Genomic DNA, 22,048 nt, shown 5'->3' on the forward strand with positions numbered 1-22,048 from the left:
GATATACCTCCTAGAAAGAGGTGATAGCATCAATCCTTCATCCTCCAACAATGTAACATGATACCCAGCAGTGCTGCCACTTAGAGACTGGTATGTGCAGGAATGATGTAAAGCTCTCTCTTGATCCACATAACAGGTACAGCACAGGCTGTGATAGTGCAAACTTCCCCACACCGGCCTGTTGGCTTGGCTGGACAACCCTTATAAGTGCGAGGTCTCTGTGCCCCAGATCCATACTTGGCTCTCTACTGAGGCTGCCAATCAGGGTATCAGTTTGTGCCAGTCATGACAATGGCATCTGTGATGGGGACATGCTGCCCACTAGGACTGGACTGAGACCATCATCTTATTGCACCCAGGCCACCAGCGAGCACTATCAGATCCCAATCACTTTTTTTCAATATCAACAAAAGTTTTATAGTCAAATTTGACTTCCACTGAAATTTTGTGTTTTGCACTGAAGTACCTCACAGGGAGATAGGTCAAATTTGTATGCAGGTCAATCTCAGCTGGCGAACTAGACCAAAGGGAAGTTCTCTGACTCTTAGATCAGCAAACTGCAAGGAAGGCTACATCCCCTTTATATAACTCGCCACAGCTGGCAGGAAACCCCTCTCTTACTCTTAACTTTTGATTTCCTTTTTAAGGAAGTTTAGTCAATATGCTCTCTCCCCACCCCATCCCTGGCCTTTTCCGCCTCCCTTCCCCCCTCCCCTCACTTTCCTTGGGTGTCGTCTATTTTCTTAATTTAGATTTTAACCACTTGGGCCTGTCACTGGAAGTTATAAACAGACCTGGGCTGTAAGATAGTGCAGTTAGAGTTGAAATTCTGATGTCATAAGGCTGTTAAAGTTTTTGTTTACTTTAACAATGACTGATCCTAATCCTAACAGTCAAAAATCATGCAAGATTTATGAAAATGTGTGCTATAGAAACAATTATATTTTCTTAGGACACTTATTTATTTTAAGTGGACTAAGAAGGAACTCCGCCTACTCTGTTTCTGATATTTAATATTCCAGAGAGTAACAAAATATAGAAACATGTCATTAAAGGCAGGTAAATCATAATGAAATCATCTTTTTTGTTGTTGTAAAAGCACATGAGCACTGCGTAGTTTAATCACAAGTTAATGAACCTGGTGACATAGTTTTGCCAAATAGCCTGAAATACTGTTCCCACTATACAGGGCACCAAAGACTTCAACAATTCTCTGTAGTGCAATCTTATTCTAAGACTCCTATCTCCAGCACAGAAGTCATCTCCCATCTGCTTTGTTGCTGGCAGAACACCTGCAAACTAAGGGGAGGAGCGGAAGATGCCTACGGTCCACTTCATTGAGAGCTGAGGACCCAGAATTATTTTAAAGTCCTACTAACTCACTGATGGAATGGTCTGGTGAGGGACTGTATTTCTCCCTCCCTCCTCCGAGCTCTCTAGACGTGCTCCGGTTCCGTTAACTTCTGAGGGTGGATCATCAAAACAGGAAGTGGCGCAGATCTTAAATACTGTAGGAGATTACTTTGGAGCGGGGAGAAGGGGAGAGACAGACAGAGACTGTATTTTATAAAGATGGCTAATAAATGTATTTAGCCTACAAAACAGAAGGGCTGCTGTAGCTTTTGAAAAGTTCAGCAGCAGGGGAGCCTACAGCTGCACACGAGGGTCCAGTTCCACAAGCCATAAGCAAATTGTTGAGCCACAGGAGAGACAGGGTTTCAAAAGAGACTTGGAGTAGTTTTCTCCAAAGACGGTGAGTAACTTACTGGTGAATTTTGTTGCTGTTGTTTTCTCCTCTTCTCCATCTTTCCTGTTACTTACAGAGTGCTGCTATGACTCCTCCTTCCAGGGAGCAAAAGACTTGTCAGTCACTCCGGTTTACATTAGGTTATGCTCCACCCAATGCCCTACAAACTGAGTACTCCCCCAGCAGCCTCAACTCCAGAAAAATAATACAGAAAAATACTCCCTCAGTGACACCCCACTATGAAGGAAGAAGGGAAGAGACACAGGGTGTGGGAAGAGCAGAAAACCACATAAGGAAAGGGATTTATCATACCCAGCTGCTTGTACAGTGCATCTGGCAAATGCTACTGCATTTCAGGAGGATCTGATTGTAAAGGGAAGATGGGAAAGAGGCCCGTCTTGTGATCAGAAACAAAGCTTTAAATAGATAAAACATGGCTGCCCTGCAGCAAATGACCTCAGTATTCAGCCTTCTTCCACAAGAAGAGATGGTCAGAGCACCCTGAAAAAAATGAGCCCTCTGGGACAGGTATATAGTTTGTTAAGAGCTGCCACTTCTAGGAAAACTAGTTAGCTATTCACTTGACCCTTTCACTCTCTAGGCAGACAGAGACAGGCCATCCAGGAAAAGAAGGAAAGACAAGTGGTGTATATGATGTTCCCCTACTGATGAGAACACTGAAAAAGACAGGTCAGGATGAGATGGAGGTGATTTACAATCTCCTATCTGACCCAATACCCCATGCTCCCAGACCACAGGATCCTTGGGAGTCTCCCTGTCAGTGTGGATCTGTTTCACTGGGGTCTGCTCCTAATCAAGAATCTGGATGATCTTGTCTCTGCCTGCCTGGAGAGTGAACAGAACAAGAGCCAGGTGATGGCACATAACTGCAAATGCTTTCATCAACCATCCCTTTGCAAACCAGTTATTGTAGGGGAAAACCAAGTAAGCGCACTCCTAGGTAAGGAAATATCTAAGGCTTCAGACTCCTTTCTCCAGGCAAGAGTTTCTGAAGACCAAGCATAGCTGCCCAAGAGCTGTCCTTCCTCTAAAGGTACATAGCTCACAGAGAGAGCCAAACAGAACTGAATAGCTTTGTCAGGGGCTAGCTACTGTCGGTCGTCCTCCCGTTTGCTGACACTTGCCTTTTTGTAGGTTGATGGGGAGAGCACATACCACCACTGACCAGTGTCCTGAAGGCAGGAATTCCCAAAATGTGCCTCCCACCCCTGAGACTGGCATTATCAGTGACACACCATAGGGAGTTGTAATCCCACACACAATTGCTGAAGTCATGACTCCAGAGTCCATGACTACTTTGGGCGCAAAGGGTTAGTTCTCCAGGAAGGGGAGATTGTGAGAGGAATCCCTGTAGAGGCTTCAGGCTTAACCACACCCAAAGAACCTAAGGTTCTAAGATAGTATAACTTTCTTCACCTGGATTGGGCTAGCAACTAAAGGTTGAAGAGCTGACTTGAATGAGGGGTGAGAAAAAACTCCAGGAGCAAAAGGCTTCCACAGATCACGCATCCAGATTCATGCTGGGAGGAGATATCTAGTTTGTAATGGTTCTTGCCAAGCACTGAATTGAGTTATACTTCTTCCTTGCAGTTGAGCTCCAGGTGGGCTCTTTCTGAGATTTCTTCTTTACTCTTTCTCTTGGCATTTTTCTGTATGGTAGAACAGTGTTAGTAAAAAGAGAAGCTGGGAAGTGGGAGGAGCAATAAGAAGGGAGAGCCATCAAATAGCACTTTGTAACCAAAAGGGGGATGGAAAAGAGGAGCAATGCCCAAAATACAATTGTTGTAACCACTCCCCGATGCCCACTCCTCAGAGCTTTTTAATCCCTTTAAACTACCATTCATTAAGATACAAAGTTGAAAGGAATGTTAGGTTTGTGTTAGGTATTTTAGAGACCAGATGCAAATTAGAAAAATAACACCAGTGTGTGTTGACATTTAGTTCATTGAGGCTACTCATGTGATTGAAGTTACTCAGGTGTGTAAGTGTTTGCAGGATCAGGCCTTAGGAAATCCTAAGGGAGCTTTGCCTTTGACTTCAGTGGGGCCAAGATTTCCCCCTAAGTCTACCCAACTTGATTGAAATTGCATTAGCAAGGGGGGGGGGGGGGGGGGGGGGGGGGGGGGGGGAGAGAGAATTCTAATTCCAGAGAAACTCAACCCACCAACACTCTTCTTTGGCCTATCAAGTTACGAGCATTACATCACGAGAACGAAGCCATATTAGCTGATCTTTAGAGCCAATTGAAATGTTTTCATCTAAAAAGATTTTTTTAACAAACAATGACTTTTCAAAATAAACAAAACATTTTAGCGGAAATTTTTGTTTCCTTCTAAATTTTCAAGTGTTCACTGAAATTAATAAAAACAATTTTTTTTGGTTCCATTTAAACAGAAGATGTTCATTTTGATTCAAATCCAGAGGAAATACAAATATCAGTTTTTATTACTGTCATTGACACTGGAAAAATTCCATGAAATATGTTGAACAAAATAAAAAGTGTTTTGTTTCATTCAAATTCTTTTGTGGAAAATGCATTTTTTCACTGGCTCTCCTGATCATACCTTACAGGGATATATTTTTACTAACGCCTTATCTAAGCCCGAGTCCTATCACCAAGGGCAGGTTAGCAGCATTTTAAATAATGGAGTGCAAAGAGGTTTACTGATGTTACTGTAAATCACAACTTAACATTCACACCTTTTGAAAAGAAAAGAGCCAGAACACCTTTGAACCTTCCTCATCATAACTTTAAGATACAGGATCTGTTAAAGAGGCAATAACAGGCAATTTTAGGATTTGTCAATGATGACAAATATGAACCATTCCCTGAGTCATACATAGACCAGAACTGGATGTAATGGGTGCCTTTCTTGCTCTCTAAAGAAGTTTGGGGGGGGGGAGGTAACAAATCCTAAAGCAGAAGTTTAACACTGTTCAGAAAATTTTAGTGTTGAGATAACATTTTTTCTTTATTTCACCACTTCTTGGCATATACACAACATGCCTCAGGTGGCAAGTGACCGGGATTCATCACCGAATTTGGTTGGCTGGTTGAATCATTAGCTTCCTATGGAAAGATAATACTGAGCAGCAGCCACAATAAGGCACAAACCAGTCCTGTTAGCAGACTACTGGCTAGAGAAAATTCTCTCAATTAATTCACACTGAGCCTGCCACCTCCACTTAAGTAAAATATAAATCACAAACAGAACGGGTGGGGAAACGTCTGAAAAGGGATAGAGCATCAATCACTGACCCTGCTCCTGTAATGCACTCAGTATGCGTTAGACATCCTTCTCTGGGTCTCAACAACAGAAAATACAAGTCAGTTACAGCTCTCAGGTTAGGAGTCTGGCGCTTTAGCTCAAGCTGTAGCAATTTATGCTTTTTTAGCTGTGGAGGTCCACATTTTGATCCCTGGTGTCAGCCACAACGGTGTTGCCATGGCTATGCTTCATGTAGCAATGGGTGAGAATGCACAAGATAAAATAAGGCTTATGCCCCACCCAAAAAATAAAATAAAATTGATTTTAAGTAGCCATTTTTAACTGATATAAGATTAATGTATTAGTTGCACAATTTTGTAGGAGGCTTGTTTCATAGAAGTAGTATTCATATGTTACATTTATACAGCGCTTTCCACATGCAATCGCAAAGCACTTCACCAACTATATACATACAGCACCACTAGGATGTAGCCCTCTGTGTGGTGGTGAAGCTGGGTAATGGCTAAACCACAATAAAAAAAAAAAAGGCAAAACATAGAATCATAGAATATCAGGGTTGGAAGGGACCTCAGGAGGTCATCTAGTCCAACCCCCTGCTCAAAGCAGGACCAATTCCCAACTAAAGCATCCCAGCCAGGGCTTTGTCAAGCCGGGCCTTAAAAACCTCCAAGGAAGGAGACTCCACTACCTCCCTAGGTAACGCATTCCAGTGCTTCACCACCCTCCTAGTGAAATAGTGTTTCCTTCCCATTCAGTGAAGGAGTCACCTGGAATTTTCTTTCTATTTGTAATGCAAATAGTTATTGTGGGCAAGATCCTCATGTGGTGTAAACAGATGCACCTTCATTGACTTAAATAAAACTGTGCCTATATACACCATCCCATGGAGCAGCTCCTGCGAGAGCTGTCAGTCTACCATATCAAGGCTGAACAGAGAGAGCTTTGTGAAAACTCCAGCAGTGGGAAAGGCTCTGAGGTAACACCAGTAGAAGGTAGAAGAAAGGGAGGAGAAGCAAGTGTGATGGAGCAGTAGACTTCAGAAATCCTAGCCCTGCGATTCCATTTAAAATGAAGAACTAGTTGAAAACTGCGTGCCTGCAGTTTGAAAACTGCAGCATAAGCACTTTTTTCTGGCAGGAGTCGAAGACAGGAAGGCTGTTAAAATGCAAACCCCAGTGCAGCTGTTATGACTTAAAAGTTAAAACTGAGTGGTGGTGGAGTTTTTTAATCTACACAGAAGACAGGGAAAGTGGAATTTGTGGTGGCTAAACTTCCCCTGGGGTAATCACTTTACCCAAGGTCAGTTGTGTATTGCCTCAGGTTATACCCAACATGTCAGGAGCATCTCCCAAAAGATCTAAGATTCACTAGATCTAAGATTCACTTGAGAAAAGTTCCCATGTCAGCAATATAAAGAGGCTGAATTCTGCCAGCTCCTTGGCTTGACCTGGAGACCATCTCCCCCAGGCCATACCCTGGTCCAGGAGAAAGAGTTGCCATCCATCTGGTAATACGATTCATGGTTTTTCCCCTACTTTGCAGTACATTTAGGGTATGTCTAAACAGCATTTTAGAGCCCACGGGAGTGAGCTTCCCAGTCCCGGTCAACGGACTTGGGCTTGTGCACTCGAACTCATGCTCTACACGTAGCTGTGTTGGGCAGTGCTTTGAAGTTGTGGCTCAGGCTCCAAAGCCTAGGCAGGGAGCTGGACTCCCTCCATTCTAAAATTATTATTCTTCAAATAACAAATAAATGGAGGCAATCAAAATCAGATCTCGGCTGTTCCATGAGAAGGAGACTGAATTCACTGAATACATTGTTTGCAGTAAGCTGTTCTCTCAGCTCTACCGGTCTGGGACAAACCTGCGTTGATAGAAGGGTGTTGACGAAGGTGTCCTAATACCAGCTCTGCGTTCTATGATACTATGTATCTACCTGATCGCTCATCCAGAAGCACAGCAGCAATGAAGGGGTTAAATCAAATGTCAGCTCAACGAGGCTTTGTTTCTGGGTGCCCTACAACAGGGTACTTTTTACTGCCTACATCCAAATTCAGTTACTTAACCCAGCTAGAATTGTCTCGAAGTCAGATCCAACTCCCGGTGAAATCAATTGGTCTTTCTGCTGACTTAAATTGGAGTTTGTAGGGCCCTTATTGAGGGTAACTATTGGGGAATGAATGTTACATACAGACCCGTCGGCATCTTCTGGCTTCAGGCACACACAGAATTAACACCAGTGTTAAGCCATTGGTCAGCAGCAGCTTTCTCTCAGCATCTCCTTCTCCCCTCATTCCTCACACTTCCCTCACTCTTATCTCCACCAGCTTCTGGTCTTGAACCTACACAACAACCAAACATATAAGGGGTGTACATGGGAGGAGGTTTGGGAGCAGAAGGAGAATTCACCCAAGAAGTGCTTGTGAGAGAGATACTCAAGAGATACTGCTGGTCCTCCTGAGAGAGGTGGTAGTGGTTCAAGGGAACATACTAAAATGGTCTGAGTCACACACCCAACAAGTAATGACTGGAAATTGCACCTCCGCCACTAGCCCCATCACTTGCAAAGTCCCTAAAGATTTAACATCAGCATGCAACCAGTAGACAGACCGGTCAGACAACATGGACTCAAGTGCCAGCAATATGCAGATGAGACACAAATCTACCTCTTTTTCACCATAAACTACCAGCTCAGATGAAGAACGGCTGGTTGAAGCTAAATCCAAGCAAGTCAGAGATGATGCTGGTGGGCAGAGAAAAGCGCTTTGAAGAGACTGCATCCCCAGTGCAGTCTCCTTTGGTTGAAGGTACACCCCCTCCCTCCCATTGGTCAATTCAAGTCCATAGTTTTAAAAGTGCTCCTGGATTTCTCCCCAACCCTAAGCTCTCATATAGCAGCATTCACTTTCTATCATCTCTAGTGGGGTAGGAAACTCTGTCCCATCCTGGCAGTCAGTGGCCTGGCCTTATACACTGTTATGTTCTCTCTGAACTACAGCAATGTAATATACCTGGGCAGGAAGCCATCAGCCCGCAGAAACTCCAGCTACTACAGAATGCTGCAGTGCATCTCCTCAGCGACATGGTCTACCATGGTCAGACCTGGCCTCTGATCTTTACACTGGCTTCCCACAGAATCAAGTTCAAAGTCTTGGTCCTTAGCTTCAAGGCTCTGGGCCTAACATAGCTAAATGGGAGAGCACAGTGTTCAACAGCTTTGCTCCTCAGGCACCATGGCACTTTCTACCAGCAGGGTAAAGCTCATTAGTAGAGGAGACTAAGTTTAGCTGGGGGCTGGTCAAGACTGGGGAATGAACTGTGGACTGTCATGAACATCAAACATCTTCCACGCCATGTGCAAAGGGCATTTCTTTGACCCGCGTTTTCTCACACTAAAAAAAATAAACACCACAAAAAAATACGACGCTATACATACAATTCTTCTCCTGAAGCAAAGGCACCATAAGGCTGGCTTACCCAGTTTTCTGGGAAACGTCCTTGTAGAGGAGGATTCTCCAGCTAGGAGAGACCTGGCATAGCAACTTTGCCAACCTCTCTTCCAGTCTCACCCAGTAAGAGGCCATCGGGTTGGTCAGAGCTCTGCTGCATTCTGGCTATTCTCAGCTGTCAGAATGGTGGCTCTGGGAAGCCAGGATGAACTCTGAGCAGCCCTGAGACTTCTTTCAGTTGCATCAGGATACGAATCAGCCTCTCACTAGCTCCAGAGTACAGGGACTCTAAAAGCAGCATAAAGTAATTTTTGGCATGATTCTGCAGCGAGTAGAGCTCCATTGAAATAAAGAATCAGGCCCCGTGTGCCGGAGGTATACCTATGAAGATCTGCATCTTAAAGTTCTGTTGTAGCCTGTTTTGGAAATCCATCCCAACGTCAGCACAAAGTCAAAAGCAAAGATTTCAGTTTTAATTACCCATCTACTGTATGTGTGAAGTTGCTGCCCCCTCCTAAAAGGTGTCTTTTCCCACTTCCTTTGTGTTAAGTGGTGGCCTAAAGTAAAATGGATTTTTCTGCATTGTCTGCCCCTCCCCTGAAAAAATGGAAGAAAATTCCCCCATTCTCCTCCCCTGCCCCATTCCCAGAGTTTTGGTACAACATTTTTTTGGACTTTTCTTACAGCTGCGCTTAAGATGTGACAGTTTCAAACATTCCAGGAATGAAATAAAGTAGAGTATAAAACATGTTCGTGCATTCAGGCCCACAACCAGCAAAGTGAAGGAAGAAAAGAGCCAAGCTGCCAGTTTTATAGTTGGACTAGCTTACTTCATGTTGCTCCTTTATTTCTGACTCAAAATTGCCATCTGTGGTGCTCACTGTAATTTTCCAGGACTCTGGCAACTAACAACCTACAACACTTCCAAACTTCCCTTTCCCAAGAGAAACTGAGTAACAAAAAAGGAGTGGGCACTCTGTGCCTATTAGGGTTCATAACATGAACTAAAACCATCACCCCTTCTGTTTCCTCTCCCTCTGCCTCATGGGGAAAGCTTGATTTGCTGGCAGCCTACCTCCGCCCCCTCCCCCAGCTGCTCCTTCTCCTTGAAAACTATTTACATACTGGAATCTAAAGTTTCAGCTGTTGTAGGAATCTCTCCTGATTCTCTCTCCACCCCCCTCAATCTCCAAGAAACCTGAGCCACCAGATGGGTGGGAGAGCTTATTGGGTTTTTGTCTGACATCTGGATTTTGTTAGCAGTCTCATGCGTGCTGAATCAGGAATGGGAGCTCAGACCAGAGCAGATGAGAATTAAGTCTTTTAGCACTGAAGAAACTGCCTTATCCCCTCCCTACCCCCATCTAGTCAGCAAACACGGTCACAACAGTATGGGCCAAATTCAGCCTAGCCATAAAGTGATGCAGGTCCTGCTAATTGTCCTCATAGCTGCTCCTATTTATGCTTGTTTTGGATACAGTGCCCCAAATTCCTCCAAAGCAGATCATTACATTATTTATTAATTATCGTCACTGTTAAAAAGCCTTTGCCACAATTTCACATTAATAGCGGCACCTTTCAAGTCTCAGAGTGGTAGCCGTGTTGGTCTGTATCAGCAAAAGGAATGAGAAGTACTTGTGGCACCTTAGAGACTAACAAATTTATTTGGGCATAAGCTTTTGTTTGTCTTTCAAGTCTGTAGCTACAAACTCCTGTCTCCTAAAGAAATAGATTCAGTACAGTATGAAAGGAACTAATTCGCCAGACTAGGGCTAGGGCTTGCTGCTTAGGAGTCGGATGTTAATGACACCAACGGGTATCATTAATAGGGTGGATTTGTGCAATTAAAAGTGTAATGGGCAGCAGCATGGGCTGTTTTAGTAGTGCCCTTATAGTCACAGTACTGCTAATCACCATAACCTTAGTTACTGAATAACAGCAATGTAATATAAACAGGGGCTTTGAGTCAGGCCTGTATGTGATGCTATGCAAACATTCCTTCTGTGCAATCCTTCTAGTCTTTTGTTATATCTTATCTTTTTTTGATTAGTCAACCACTTTGATGCTTGCAGATATACAACATTCATCTGTTCCTCCCCCCAAACAAACACATCACCTTTGACTATGCCATTTATCAAGAGAGATCCATTTTCTAAAGACACCTATCCTATCAGCATGTGTGTTTTGGGGGGGGAAGATTTCAAGGATGTGCTTCGGACTGAGCTACAAGCTGAAGCACAGGGAGAAAGAGGCAAGAACAAAAAGTTCACTCCAGATTTAAAAGGTGAAACAGGTCTAGAATAAGGAACCCAAACTCCAAACCAAAAAGCCCCACCAAAGAAACAAGGTCAAATGATAGATATTGGAGAAAAGCTCAGTGTGGGGTTCAGGCCTAACAACCCTGTACAGCACTTTACACTATGCATTTCAGAAGGAAGCATTTCCAAAGGATCTTCTGCACCTCGGCATAGTGCATGCATCCAGGGCAGCTGTACCAATGGGAGCAGAGGAAACCACTACAGTCCATCGTAACAAGGACATGCATATCAATAATAATGCTAACAAAAACCAGACAGAACCTTTCAATCACAGATTCCAAAAAGCTGAACAAATTTTAAAAACTCATGACATGCTATTTTATATACATGCACACAGAGAACACTTCACTCATCACAATCATGCAACCACCTCTGGGCTGAAATGAAGCAGCTATTACACAGCTATGCTATGTAACATATAGTGAGGCAAAGTGAAAAACACTGGGCCTGATTCTCCCTTTGTCCTGTGCCTTGTGTAGTCATTTGCAACAGTGCAAAGTGAGAGTAAAATGCTACCGAATCAAAATTGGTGCATTTTTACACCCACTTTGCATCGATGCACATGATTACTGAGAATCAGCCCGACTGTTTCACCAATCTTCCCAACCCATGTAGTGATTGCATGGGACAGGAATATGTATATGACTTTTATATGACCATTTCAACTGTCACCTACCCATGCGAAGCAAACGGAGCAGATCACAGAATCACAGAAATGTAGAGCTGGAACGGACCTCGTGGTCAGGTAGTCCATCTCCCTGTGCTGTGGCAGGATTAGAAACCCATGCTACAAATATTTGTGAGAGTGAAAGACAGAATCTCGGCTTGAGTTTGGGCCTCTTACTTTGCTGCCTGACATTGCACCATTTGAACTGCTGCATAAGTGGGTAGATACACATCCTAAAGTGGCAATATTGACTGGCTGGGCCATTGCTGAATTTCATCGATTTCTTTGTAGGTCCACCTGCAACATGGGTTAAAATTAACAGTGGGCTTCAAACTGATGCTTTGCATCTGAAGCCCCTGAACCTGGGGAAAATTCTGATTCTGATCTGAACCCAGTTGAGATCCAAAGGTCCAAATCTAGTTAAAATATGGCTATTCTTTATAACTTGTAATGTGTTTAAAAAAAATGTCTATAGTCTACTGAATTCTGTTTAATGGAGATGAAGATCTCAGCAGAATTTGCCAAACTCTTATTCAGATTTCGTTACAGTCAGAAAGTGAGTTAGAAACAAAAGGTGCATAACAGTTTAATAGAAAATCAAGAACCATAGCTTAAGAATCAATTCATAAATCAAGAATGAGTTACCTCCAGAATGTTCAGTAATAATGGTAAAACTCCCTAACATATTAATCAGTATTCCATCCCAAGTTTCTGGTGTGTTAGCTATTAAACTGGCATTGATTACTGTCTAGTATAAAATTCTTTCCCTTCTTTTCTTTAATTACCAAAAGAACACTGTAGCTTCTCTCTTCTGCAGGAGGGAAAGAAGTATAGGAGGAAATACTAGATCTGGGAAGAAAAGGTAGGCCCAGTTTTGGGCCTATGAACCTTGGTAATGGCTTTTTAAACTACAATATTTCAGTTGTGATTCCAGTACCTAGTGTTAAAGGCTAATGAAAAGATTATATAACTGCTCAGTATGATTATAATTTAAGCTTGATTAGTAGCTTTGCTTAGTGTACTTTTGCTACTTGGGATACAGGAAATGATGTTTATGAGAATATTAAGCATTGCTTTCTGGAATTTGAAGATACAGACAGACCTGTTGCCAAAGTTTCATTCACTAAATATGCAAACAGGAAACATAATCCAGTTAAGCCACAGGACTGGAATCAGTATTCTATTCCCAGCTCTTTCATTTGGTGAGTGGACAAATCACTAAACCTTTCTGTGCCTCAGTTTACCTATCTGTAAAATAAAGATAACCATACATCTCTCGCCCATAGGAGTACTGTGATGTTACATTAATTAATTAATGTTTGTAAGATCCTTGGATGGAAGACAGATAATTAATTAGCACAAACCAATTAACAGAGTGACTTGTAAATTTGTACAGAATTCATTCTGTACTCAAAGAGTAAGTGCTGTAAGTTTGGGGAGGATGCATTGTATTTTTCATACAAAACAAAGAGGATGAATCCCTATTTTATGTACAAATTAGAACTCAGTCTTCTCTATGCACAATGACCCTCCATAATATAAGCAAAAATATGGTACAGGTGACTCTTTTAATACTATTAAGAGGGCGTCAAATATTTTAGTAAGACAGATCAAAGCATTAAGAATGGCCTCTGTTGAAAATCAGTCAGAGCAAGCACAGGAGCTGCTCTCATGAAATTATTGCCCTTGGATTTACAAGAAGATTAGCATGGCTGGGCCGACAGGTCTTCAAGGATCTACTTCAGCAAGTTTACAGAGGCATTGTCCTTTTCAAAAGTATGCTCTGAGTGGTGCTGCTGCACCAAGGAACCTTCAATCAGTTCTTTGCTATGGAACCTTGTTAATTTAAAGCTATAAAGTGTGATTTTCACAGTGCAAAAAGCAAACTGCAGCTAAATCAAACTTGTTCCATAGACTAATGACCAGGATTTTTTTTAAATGTACTGTGACTTTTTAAGATTATAAACTATGAACATTAAACAAGCCCTTGAAGTGCCACAGCCAAGAGAATTTATTTTCTAATATGCACAATGATCTCTAAAAAAAACCTTTTAATCCCTGAGTCTCCCTCTGTAACTACAAGAAGGCTGACTGGCATGTGAGCAAATGCGCACTGCGCAGGTAATACCTCTACTCCAGACAGCATCACCTGGAATACTTCATTAATGGCATATATTACATGATGCATCTCATACTTAATGGATTGGGCTTGATGTCCATCATTAATAGGGATTTTACAGCTAAAGTGGTGGTTATCCAAATATATGTGGCTCCTTTTACTTCTGATGGCATAATCCAGACGGGGTGGTGCAGCTTCAGACAAACAAGATGGGAATGATTGTCTGTGGCTCCCAATGGCACAATTCAGGTGGAGTGGCAGAACATCAGGAGAGTGGTGGATGAGTGTTTGTCTACCTCTGATTTCAAAATCTAGTTGAATAGATTGGACATCAGGAAGGAGGTAAAAGGTTGATTGAATTACCTTTAATGTCTGAATTGCTTAGGGAGGACAGGGCAACAGGAGGGAGGGGTATGACTGACTCATTTATTTTGATGTCTACTTCCACTGGGATGGGATGATAACTGGAAAGAGAGGAATGTTTGGGTTTTGTCTCTGTCCCCGGAATCTCCCAGACTGTCCTGGGCAAATCAGAAAGGAAACAAAAGTTTTGGGCAGTAGCTGTTAGCTCTAGCCACTAGAAGTTGCTGGTCCCACTGCTGACAAGGAGAGGGGTGTTGCCTCCTCTGCTGCTTCCCTGTTGTTCTCTCCCTACCGTTTCCCAGCTCCCTGCTCTGTGCATTAGGAGGAGGGAAGGAGAGCAGGCGCCAGTCCATTCCGCCCCCATCCACTCAGCTTTGGCAGCAGCTCCAGCCTGCAGGGGAAGAGATAAGGGAAGAAAGGAGGCTCCGGAGGGGGGTTTGAAATCCTGGTGATGTCACTCAATAGGGAAAGAAGTAAAGAGGGACCATGCAGATGGGAGATACTACAGTGGAGGGAAGAAAGGGGAGAGTCACTACAGCTGGTGAAGTGAGGAAACCAGGGTGCACAGTACAGGGAGTTACTAGGGAAGGGGAAGAGAGAAGGGAGATTCTGGGAAGGGTGGTGAGTCTGAAAAGGGGAGAGAGAACAAACCTGGCACCCCTAAAAAGGCAACACCGCCTTTTAAACAGCCAGGCTGTAGGACGCTAATCTGAACCAAGCCCAAGCCTCGTTGGGGTTCTTTATTTGTAGGTAAAACTGGATTTTTCATCCAATAAGAAATGTTGAAATTAGTTTCCATTCCGAATCAGAACAGTGTCAAAATACTGATAAATTTCATGAATGAAAAATTCCAGAAAGTTTCAAATCTGAACCATCAAAACAAAAATGTTGCCATTTTCAATTGAAACAAAACAATTTGTCATGTCAAAATGATACTTTGTTTCCAAATGAAAAGGGTGACCCCTTCCCACATCAATTTAAAAACAAAAACTTTTCATTTTGCTATCCCAATTGGAAAATTGAAAAGTGTTGTTGAAGTCACCATTTTCCCATGGAAAATTCCTGTTGGAAAATTTCATTGACATTTAAAATGTCGATGTCAATGAAACTACAATTTCTAATGGAAAAACATTTTGTCTCAAAAATTTCTACCCACTTTCTTCGCAGGATTTACTGTATATGCGTTTTTGCTATAAAGCATACGGAGTTTTGCTGCTCTTTTATGTTTTATGTTAGGGGTCAGGCTCTGGTGGAAATTTGATCTGATACAGGATGAGATCTTGAAAAACAGTCAATACACTATCAGTACTGAGGTCTGAAAATTTAGTTATTTAAATATGAAAGTAAACCAAAATACATCACCCTGTCCATACAAATACATAGAAAACCACTGCTTATTTGGTGAAAAGCCCATAGAATTTTTTTCCTCTGGTGCTGGCAGGCTATTTGTGTTATGTTTTATCCTGCCTGTGTTGCATAGAAGGTGCTTGTTTTATGTTGTTGTGATTAATTTGAAACAGATTAGTTCATACTGAGAATGAATTCAATAACCCCCAACCCTTCTCCCCATCATGAAACAACAGGCTGCTTGGAGGAGTTGCTTTTCTTTCCAGCCCCATCCAACAGGCTTTTCAGTGGGAGGGCATGATCTACTCCACCTTGCTCATATAGACCTCTCTCTTATAAACATTAATAATATTGCCCTAATATTCCTCCTGTTTTGTCTATAGGTCACCTTATGGGAGAGTGAGAAAACAGATACTTCTCAGTTCTACCAGATAAAACCCTGTGCCTTTCAGAGGGAATGCTTACATTTAAGTTCCTAGCTGGGTACTTAATTCAGGTTTATTAAGACATTTATTGCACACTGAGCAAATATAATTTTGTTAGTAAACAGCGTTAGGAATTGTGCAATGGATATGCACCTGTGGCTTGCTCCATAGCTCACTGAGGTAAATGACAATCTTCCCCTTGACTTCAATGGGATTTGGATCTGGCCTGTGGTGTATGATTTTTTTTAAATCTAATTCAGCATGTTTATGGTAACCAGGTATTTTATTAACATATGATAACGCTCTTACTCAATTGAAATATGATGCATATATTAGGGCCTACTGTCCTTTTCCTGACATCCATTTCTCTCCATCCCATTTGATCTCAGTCAATGGGCAATAGGCTTTGAAATGAAATTGTGATTATGGAACTCACTATTCCACTGACATGAATGGGAGTTCCATGAAGGGTGATGCCACAGTACCAGCCCCAAGGAAATCCTGGGGCAGTGACTATGGGCTTGTGAAGTAGCCTCTTGCTCTAATCTAATATAGTATACTAAAAAGAGACAAAAATGTAAGGCTAAAACTCCAGTCAAAAGGTACCATAACCAACAAGGGAAGAGCTAGAATGACCTGTTGTCGAATTCTAAAATAAAATTCTACAATAGCTGCATATGTTATTTTTAGTCCATTTGCTTTTGTAATGTCTGTTTACATTCCATTTCCCAAAACAAAGAAAGTTCATAGCAATAGCAGAGTGAAAGTAAGGTGGGTATATGAGAGACAGCACATCAGGAAGTGTTTGTTTTCAGCTGGTTTTGTGCACTTTTTGGAACTCATACACATAATCAAAAAGTATGTTAGACAGGAAAGTAGCATAATAAAATCAAAGGGGTCTACTGGAGATTTCTTTATTTTCTCTTTCTCTTTGTGTAGTCACTCTCATCTGCTTGTATTAGGATCCATTATCCTTTCTCAAAATAATATCAAACATTTAATCCAAATGTCAAGGACCCTGCTACAGATACAATTTTCAAACTGAAACTCTGTAAGCTTACTATGAAAGCATGGACTGTTTGGACTAATGTGCTATGAAATGTGGCTATGATAGGCCCTTCTCTGCTTGCATACAGAAGTCTGAGTTACATGTTGCGCTGCTAAATGGTTTGAAGGCACAACACACACAAGTTATTCAGAATTTCAAAATGTAGACATCAGTGAGTGTTCTTCGATATCTCAGACCCTCAACCAGCTTAAGTTTCCAGTGTTGAAAGGGATGTTACAAAATCATAGACCTCTGCACTGAGTTATTATACGCAAGACATCTGCAGGTTTTCATAACAAAACTTGTAACAATCTGAAAACAGTTCTAAAACTCACAGTGCAAAGTTAAACATAGCCTATGAGAAAAAAACAAATAAACTAAGATTTACTTTTTTCAAGTACATGTGAAAAAACTTGAACCAATTTCAAATCACCTAAAACAAAAACAGTATGATTGAGATATAAAGTGGAACAGCGTTAATGTGCAATAATGAAATTTAAGGTTGAAAACTGCATATTGTTCCAGTGCATTAAAATGTACAAACCTAGGACATGATATTGTAAACACAGTATTTAGTTAAGCATGTGCATAAGTGTTTTCAAGATCACGATCTGCAAATTAATCTTTGCTTCCAGAGATGTACGTATGTGGAAAAAAAATGTCTTATGTAAATGGTTGCTTACAGTATATTTTAAAGATATAAGGCCAGATCCTCGGCGGATGTGAATTGGCTTGGTTCTGTTTAACTCAGTGAAGCTACACTGATTTATACAAGCTGGGAATTTGGTCCATAACATATACAATTAAAACAAATTAATTCACATTATTAAAAGTGTATGTTCTTTTTTCTTACCATATATGTTGTTTGCAGTGTTGTTGTAGCCATGTTGGTCCCCGGATATGAAAGAGACCAGGTGGGTGAGGTAATATCTTTTATTGGACCAATGTCTATTCGTCGAAGAGACAAGCTTTTGAGCTTCACAGAGCTCTTTTACCTTTTCCAGATCTGAAGAAGTGCTCTGTGAAGCTCAAAAGTTTGTTTCTATCATTAAGTTGGTCCAATGAAAAATATTACCTCATCCACCTTGTCTCGCTCATATATTATATGATGTAAAACAGGGCTACTTTTTTATGTTACAAACCAGATATTTGTTTCACATTATATACAAACACATGTATGACATTTAAATATCCCAGCTTTCCATAGGTAAGTCTCAGAAAGATAAAGAGGTTGGTTAGCAGAGACTTGTGTGGAGGAGAGAATCAGACCTGGAGAATCCTTTTTAATTTTGGCCAGAATGCTAATATACTCCCATAAAGTACAGGTGAAGAGCGCTCTCTTTTCTGGATAGAGATGTACTGGGCCAAAATCATCCCTGGTCTTAAAGAAGTCAGTGGTGTTACACCAACGCTGAATTTGGACTGTTGTCTTCCTGTAGAATGTATATCACAGAATGTCCACTTACCCAATGTAAGTAAAATACTACGTGGACTGGTGGTTCAAATGCCATTTGTTTCTAACTAGAGCTTGCATGATCCAGATCCTATGTGATTCTCAAATTCTGGGGACTGCAGCTTGTGAAATCCAGACCTATGTAACAACAAATGCCAACACATATGGTCTCCAACCCAAGAAGATGGGGGCGTTAAGCCAGCTAGTTTGAAAACCCATGCTCTGCATTTGAGGGTTAGCAGAATCATGGGGATAATGTACTTGATCCCCAAATCCCATGACTGAATAACAGTCCCAGGGCTGCACTCCCTGATTTGCCAGAAAGAACGTGTGCATTTGTTTGTAAGCCACACATATATTCACCAAGTCAAAAGGAGATCCTTCTGTGATCATCTTTAAAAATACCCCAATGCATTGCCAACATGTATTTCAGTAACTTGGCCAGAGGTTAGGGGTCTATTACTGGAGTGGGTGGGTCAGATTCTGTGGCCTGCAATGTGCAGGAGGTCAGACTAGGTGATCAAGATGGTCCCCTCTGGCCTTAAATATCTGTGATTCTTTGAGTCTATGTAATTGTTTAGGATTTCAATAGGGTGTGTGTGGATGAGTGTAGCCTTAAATTAGCTGATGTTTCCATGACCTAAAGCTGGTTTTAAGGTCTCACACAGTCTCTGACCTCCTGACCTGATTCTGGGGAACTATAAAGGTAAAGGAGGATCTCATCTTTCACTTAAAAACAAAAGTAAGTTTCTCTTCTTTTTATGAAGAGCCTTGACACACGCCAACCACCTAGGTTGAAGGCTTGTCACTTTTTTGTAAAGATTAGAGATTCTTCACCATCCCCATCACAGCTAGCCAGGGCTGCCCTTTGGTGTCTGTTAAAAAACAAAAGCCACACGTCCTTCGGTCCTTTGAATCTTGGGCATGCTCCAGATCAGTTGACTGTTGTAGGGAGCAGTACCACTCAGGGTTACCACTTACGGGCCTAGGGTCACTACAAGCTCCCAACCAGAGGGCTGCCTCCTAACTCAACTCTGCTGTAGAGCAGCCAGCATGATCTCTGATCACAAGGAGAGACAGCTCAATAGCATGAGGTAGCATGGGCTTGTGGACTAAGTAATGGACTGAACGCATGGGATTAAGCTCAGTTTATAACTGATGTGGTCTATATCTGGGTCAGTCCATACAGAAAAAATGTTTAAATTTGAGTGCCTGAAATTAGGCATCTCAATTCATATATGCTGAGTGTCACTCCCATTGACCTGAATATGTATATAGCTTTTATAGGGTCTGATTCAAAACTCATGGAAATACTCCTGTTATTAGTTGCAATGACTTTGAATCATGCCGATATAGTGATTTTCATCCATAGATCTCAAAATGCTTTGCAAAGGAAGGCAAATGTTATTATCCACTATGCCTGTGTCTATACTGGTACATGTGTGTGTATATTTACATAAATATACATATCTGCATGTATATACCTATCATCTATGTAGATGTACATATATATTCACAAAAATATAGACAAAGTGGTAGAAGATATCAAACACAAGTTTATGTACCTTCCAACTCTCCTTGAGTGGGATTAATGATTACGGTACATGAGTGCGGAATTAAGACCACCACCTATATTTTCCAGGGTGTCTTACGTACTGTCTCCATGATACAAGTTCCTTTCCAGTTCAAACGAGTTCAAATGGTTCCCTCTTTGTTGACAAGACCATTCTAGACAGCTTGGCAATGACTAAGGGGTCAGAAGAACTCTTTGGCCAGCATTCAGAACCACATGGCTGAGGCCATAAACGTGGGATGAAGTTTGACTGACAGACCATGCATGTATTCTTACAACAGGACTTGCAGGCATTTGGGTAGGGATGGAACACAGAGATCCAGCAGCTGGAATCAGTGCTTGGCAGAAGCAGCAGACAGAAAAGGGGTTTGGCTGGAAGTTTTGAACACAGACCTGTTTTGCTGGAGCCCTGAGATTGGACTGCATCTCTGTTAGCTTTGTTGTTGCCTTTGCTGTTAATCCACCCTTGCTCAAAGCAATAAAGGGAACTATGCATTTTATAAATATAGCCTAGGAAAGACTATCCTGAATCTGCATCCACTCATTCCTCTCCCACCAAGGAATTAAAACAGTCCAGAAGCGCAAGCATTTCGTGACTTCCTGGAAGTTGGGATAGCATGCTTGTGTGTGTGTGTAAGTATGTAAAAGTACACACAAAACCAGTACATTTAATACATGATAGTGTGATGTGGTAAAGAGATTTTATGGTTTCATTGGCTTGAGTTTGGGGTGGCTGCATAAATCAACAGTGGTGAAGCAGTGAGTGAGTTACCCAGGTTATCCCAAATGGATGCCAATAAGATATTTATATCACAACATGCCATCATGTATTTTGTATAGGCCACATATATCTCTGGGGAGGAATGCCATTTTACAAATATTGTAGATTAAAAAAAAATATTGAGACTACAACTATAACACACAGGAAGCAATAAAACCTTCTAAAAATGACTTAAAATAGATTTTCTACACATCTCCATCCCCCCAGACTGATTTTCCGTTCCAATATTTCTGGATCTTTCCTGTTGGAAAGTGAGTATTGTCTCCCACTTCTAGCCTTGCAGGGCTGTGAGATATCTGACTAGAAAATCATTCCATTTTATCTATATGATAGCTGTTACTGGCCCATGTAGATGGGGAAGATGTAGAGGGTGAGGTCAGAGACAAGATCTGAGATGTAGGTTAGGGTGGAATTGTGTAGGACCTTGATGACAAGGACAAGAATTTTCTATATATGTGTGCATATGCCCATGCGTGAACAAAGAAAAAAGTGTATTATTTCACTCCTCACAGTACCTATCATTTTAAATTAAATATGTTGAATGTTTGCCATTGTTAGATATAATTACAGAGATCCAAATTAAATTGAGATGTGATGCTTTTGCCCTCAATCCTATAGTCATTCTTATGATTGAAAGTCCTGTTGAAATCAGTGAGAGTTTTGCATTTGAAAGAATAGTAATGCCTGACTGGAATGGAAATTTAACTGTTTTGGCTACTTGGATTAAAAAAATTAGTTCAGAGCAAGTGTAGGAGCACATGGAAAAACGTGCTTAGTTGAAAGTGTTGTCCTCTTGGCACAATTACAATGTGATGAAACCACACGGAAACAGTTGGGTCCCAAATAATCATGTTGACTAAATATACACAAACCTGCAGTGACTAGCTGCATACACACTACTGCTCTTACAGGTTTCAGGGAGCTTCTAAAACATAGAATACATTGAGCGCCACTAGATGGCTCACAAACTATTTAAAGGTATATTACCCTATTTCTACATGCTCCAAAAAAGTGACGTTAACCATGATTTTACAACAGTCTTTAGGGATCCCAAAAACCTTTGTAAAATCAGAGCTTTATGAAATCATATTTCAGGTTTGATACAAACGCATTGAGATGGAATTTAAAATGAAAAGAAGCTTTAGATATGTGAGGTGTTAGAAAATCAGATTTTACCTGTTGTGATTTATGCTTCTGGACTGGGTCATCTCTCAAGGTGTAATCTGAAATAAGTACTTACATTTCTGTCAGAATGGTATAACGTCAACTCATATGGCAGCAGGAAAAGCAAACAGTATGTTGTTATGTTTGCAACAAGGAGAATAAGGGAGGATTAAAAAGTCCTGAAGTTAAGTAATTTTTTTTTATTATGTAGAAAAAACTTCATAATAAACTCCATAACAAAATCTGTTTCTTATTAGGTGATTACGTAAAAAAGAAAGAACGAGAATTCAAATACCATGTGATTTACTGCTCTGCATATTGTCCAAGTCTGATTATTTTATCT

At 41.3% G+C, this 22,048-nt stretch overlaps 1 protein-coding gene across 2 annotated transcripts in view; it reads right to left on the bottom strand.

Annotated features, from left to right (window-relative positions):
• Positions 1 to 22,048, bottom strand: part of ZCCHC24 (zinc finger CCHC-type containing 24) — a 161,326-nt gene that overhangs the window by 105,253 nt on the left and 34,025 nt on the right. The window contains exon 3 of one of the 2 annotated variants that reach the window (XM_034775179.1): positions 11,926 to 14,305. The exons of the other annotated variant lie outside the window; for it this stretch is intronic. Within the exon in view, the coding sequence (XP_034631070.1) occupies positions 14,129 to 14,305 (177 nt within the window). The 3' untranslated portion in view covers positions 11,926 to 14,128. Of the gene's footprint in view, positions 1 to 11,925; positions 14,306 to 22,048 lie in introns of those variants that run through there. 2 annotated transcript variants of the gene reach the window in all.

This window comes from Trachemys scripta, chromosome 7 (assembly GCF_013100865.1).
Source record: "Trachemys scripta elegans isolate TJP31775 chromosome 7, CAS_Tse_1.0, whole genome shotgun sequence".
Classification (NCBI taxonomy): domain Eukaryota; kingdom Metazoa; phylum Chordata; order Testudines; family Emydidae; genus Trachemys; species Trachemys scripta.